At 41.6% G+C, this 3717-nt stretch overlaps 1 protein-coding gene across 1 annotated transcript in view; it reads left to right on the forward strand.

The window, feature by feature from the left end:
• Positions 1-3717, forward strand: part of MAK (male germ cell-associated kinase) — a 92591-nt gene that overhangs the window by 43509 nt on the left and 45365 nt on the right. Inside the window, exon 8 of the mRNA XM_006864092.1 lies at positions 2331-2498. Coding sequence (XP_006864154.1) covers positions 2331-2498 — 168 coding nt within the window. The remainder of the gene's footprint in view (positions 1-2330; positions 2499-3717) is intronic.

A 3717-nucleotide genomic window follows, 5' to 3' on the forward strand; every position in this document is an offset into this window, starting at 1 on the left:
CTGGAGAAGGATATCATGTTTGGTAAGTTGGAGGGTCAGAGAAAAATAGGAAGACCCCAGCAAGATGGATTGGCCAAGTGGCAGCATCGATGGACTCAAGCGTGGCAGCAGTAGTGAGGTTGGCCGAGGATCGGGCAGTGTTTCTTTCTGCTGTGCATAAGGTCGCTATGAGTTGGTGTCGACTTGATGGCACCTAACAACAACAACAACATCTTTAGTACTGGAGTCCTGGTATGGCTCTGTAGGTTAAGAACTGGACTGTTCTCACAAGGTTGGCAGTTCAAACCCACCAGCCGCTCTTTGGAAACCTTATACAGGGTCTCTATGAGTCAGAACCAACTTGAGAGAACTTACAACAACTTTAATATTCGTTTTGTAATTTTTTGTTATAACTTTTAACTAGATGTTTTGTATTTTCATTTTCAAATAGACTTATGCTATAATGGTTGTTAAGTGCTTTCAAATCAGTACTGACTCATAGGGACCCTGTATAGTGTTTCCAAGGCTGGAAATCTTTGTAGGAGCAGAAAGCCTCCTCTTTCTCCAATGGGCTATAATGATTAATTTTCTTATATTCCTTCTTTTTAATGGGGTGGGACAGGAATTGTAAGAACAGGAGTTCTACTGGACTGAGAATGTGTTCTTTTTTTTACTTACTAACTTAAAAAGTCTGTAAATTTAGAATATAGCTCAGACCCCTTGCAGATTACATAGACAGTCTTACTTAAGCCCCCTTCCTATTTGCTCTGTGCATGTCCATACATATCTCATTCACTCCAGGTGTCCTGGATCTCATTTTCTCGTAGCTTTCTTGCTTCTTTTCATATACCTCTGCTGTGAATATTTGATTCCTTGAACTCTTAAGTATTTTTCAATTAACTATTCATAGTGGTTACGAGTCGGGCTACTAATCTCAAGGTCAGCAGTTCGAAACTACCAGCTGTTCCATGGGAGAAAGATGAGGCGTTCTGCTCCCGTAACGATTTACAGCCTCGGAAACCCTATACAGGGTGGCTACGAGTCAGAACCGACTCCACGGCACACTACCACCAACACCATTGTATTTCAGCTAGACCTTACTTTAGGAGTTTTGGTAGCATAGTGGTTACGAGTCAGGCTGCTAATGTCATGGTCAGCAGTTCAAAACTACCAGCAGTTCTGTGGGAGAAAGATGAGGCTTTCTGCTCCCATAAAGATTTACAGCCTCGGAAACTCTATACAGGGTCGCTATGAGTCAGAACCGATTCGGTGGCATACAACCACCACCAGATCTTACTTTCTGAGATGTATTGAATAAGCATGTATACTTGCAGGTAATTAAATTAGTATATGCCACGTAGAGAACTTTAGATGAGAGAATGTCAATATTAAAGATTTAACATAATGATCATTTCCCAGCTATGGGAAATTTTAACCATTTTAACAATTTAAAAATTTTAACAATTTTAACCATTGGGAGCAATCTTGATTCATAATAAGGCTCTCTGTAATAATTAGCATTTTTATAAAGCATCTCACTTTACTTGTGCAGAGCCATCCAGGCATCATCGGATCCAATTACTCTTTGTTGTTGTTGGTAAGTGCCACGAGTCAGTTCCAACTCATAGCAACCTGTATAGGGTTTCCAAGGAAATGCTGGCAGATTTGAATCACTGAGCTTGTATGGTTAGCTGTCCAGTGCTTGTCCTACAGTGCTATACCATATAGATGTTTAATCTTTTGAAATTTACAAAGGTGCATTTTCATTTTTTCTCAGTTCAGTGCTCTTTCCTTAGTTGTAAGCAATGGACTAGGAGCATGATGACTCCATAGTGTAAGCACTAGACTGTAAACCACAAGGTCAGCAGTTTGAGCCCAGAAGCTGCTCTGTGGGAGAAAGATGAGGCTTTCTGCTCCTGCAAAGATTTAAAGCCTTGGAAACCCTCTACAAGATAGCTGTGAGTTGGAACTGCCTCTATCTATAGCACTGAATAGCAACAAGAACAAGTACTGGGCTTTGAACCACAAGGTCCATGGTTTGAGCCCGCCAGCGGCTCCTTGGGAGAAAGATGAGACTTTCTGCCTCCACGAAGATTTAAAGCCTTGGAAACAATATACAGGGTCACTTTGAATTATAACCCGTTCTATAGCACTTAACAACAAAAACATATTGTTTGCTAATTTAGTTTCACATCTATTTACATATATGAATAACCATTTAAATTTTCACACATGAGTAATTGTTGTATTATTGCTATAGTTTAAAATAGATTTTTTAACATAAAAGCCGACTCTTAAAAATAACTGTCTCTTCTTACCTCCACCTCCCTACCCTAAATTTTCCTGCATAGAGTGACTGGCCAGAAGGGTACCAACTTGCATCCTCTATGAATTTCCGCTTTCCCCAGTGTGTTCCTATAAACTTAAAAACGCTCATTCCCAATGCCAGTAGTGAAGCGCTTCAGCTCATGACTCATATGTTGAATTGGGACCCAAAGAAACGACCAACAGCAAGCCAGGTACGGCCAGTCTCCTTATAATACGTTTTAATAAAAATAATTTTAACTATTTGTATTTAAATATTTTATTCAGTATATGTCGTGTCATGGATTGAAGTCTAGCTCCAGAAATTATGTGTCCACTTGGCTGTGCCATGATTCTCAGTTGATTGACAGTTGTGTAATGATGTCATTTGGTAATGATGTCATTTGACAGTTATGTGATGGTGTAATCACCCCCTGGTGTGATCTGATGACATAAGTTGATCAGTTGTGAGGGGACTAGAGTGGGGTTGTTGTTTTTAAGTGACATCGAGTCAACAACACCCTAATTCAGGTCACAGCCCTGACCCAATGTAAGGGGAGTTTCCCTGGGTTGGTGCCCACATCACCTTTTATCTTACAAGAGGCAAAAGAAGAGAGAAGTGAGCAGAAAGAACAGGGATCAGATCAAGAAGGAAGATCTAGAAGCAGAGAGCATCCTTTGGACTTGGAAGGATGCACTGAGAAACTCCTAGAGCCAGCGGAAGACTAAGACACTTACAAATCTCCAAGGAATGCTAGGTCCACACATATTGAAAGGTGAAGGACCTTGCACCTGATCAACGGAATGGCATTGCACCTACCCCAAATTGGCACTGAATGGGGTCCTGCTTGAGCTTCCAGTCTCCGGAAAGCTTGGGTCTTTGTTACACCTGGAGATCTGCAACCACCCCACCTCCCCCCACCCCCACCCCCTGCCCCAATTCCAGGTTTCAGGAAAGTCTCCATTCCCCTACCCAAATCTCCATATCCCACCCATTGTAAACTCGCCAGAACTGTACCCAGACCACACCGCCTTAAATACCCCAGCCTGTAAGAGAACAAAGGAGCTCTTGGTCTCTTTTGGTGACTTAAGAGTACACCCTCCCAGGTTTACTCTCAATAAACCTGCCTGCTGTTGAAGCCAAGACTCTCTCCTTCGTCTCTTTCTTTTCCTTACAAAAGGAAAACAGGTACTTTCACCCAGAGCCAACAGAGAGAGAAAGCCTTCCTGTAGAGCTGGTACCTTGAATTTGGACCTCCTAAACTGTGAGAATCTGTTAGTTAAAGCCACCACTGTGATATTTCTATTAAAGAAGTACTAGATAACCAAAAAAGTGTGGATTTCAAGTATCGCCAAGGAAGGACTGAAGATATGCATATTGAAAAAGCTTGTGAATTTTGGGTATGCCCTAAAACTCTAAGGCATCCAGTGTAT

The sequence above is a fragment of the Chrysochloris asiatica genome, unplaced genomic scaffold, assembly GCF_000296735.1.
Source record: "Chrysochloris asiatica unplaced genomic scaffold, ChrAsi1.0 scaffold00060, whole genome shotgun sequence".
Lineage (NCBI taxonomy): Eukaryota > Metazoa > Chordata > Mammalia > Afrosoricida > Chrysochloridae > Chrysochloris > Chrysochloris asiatica.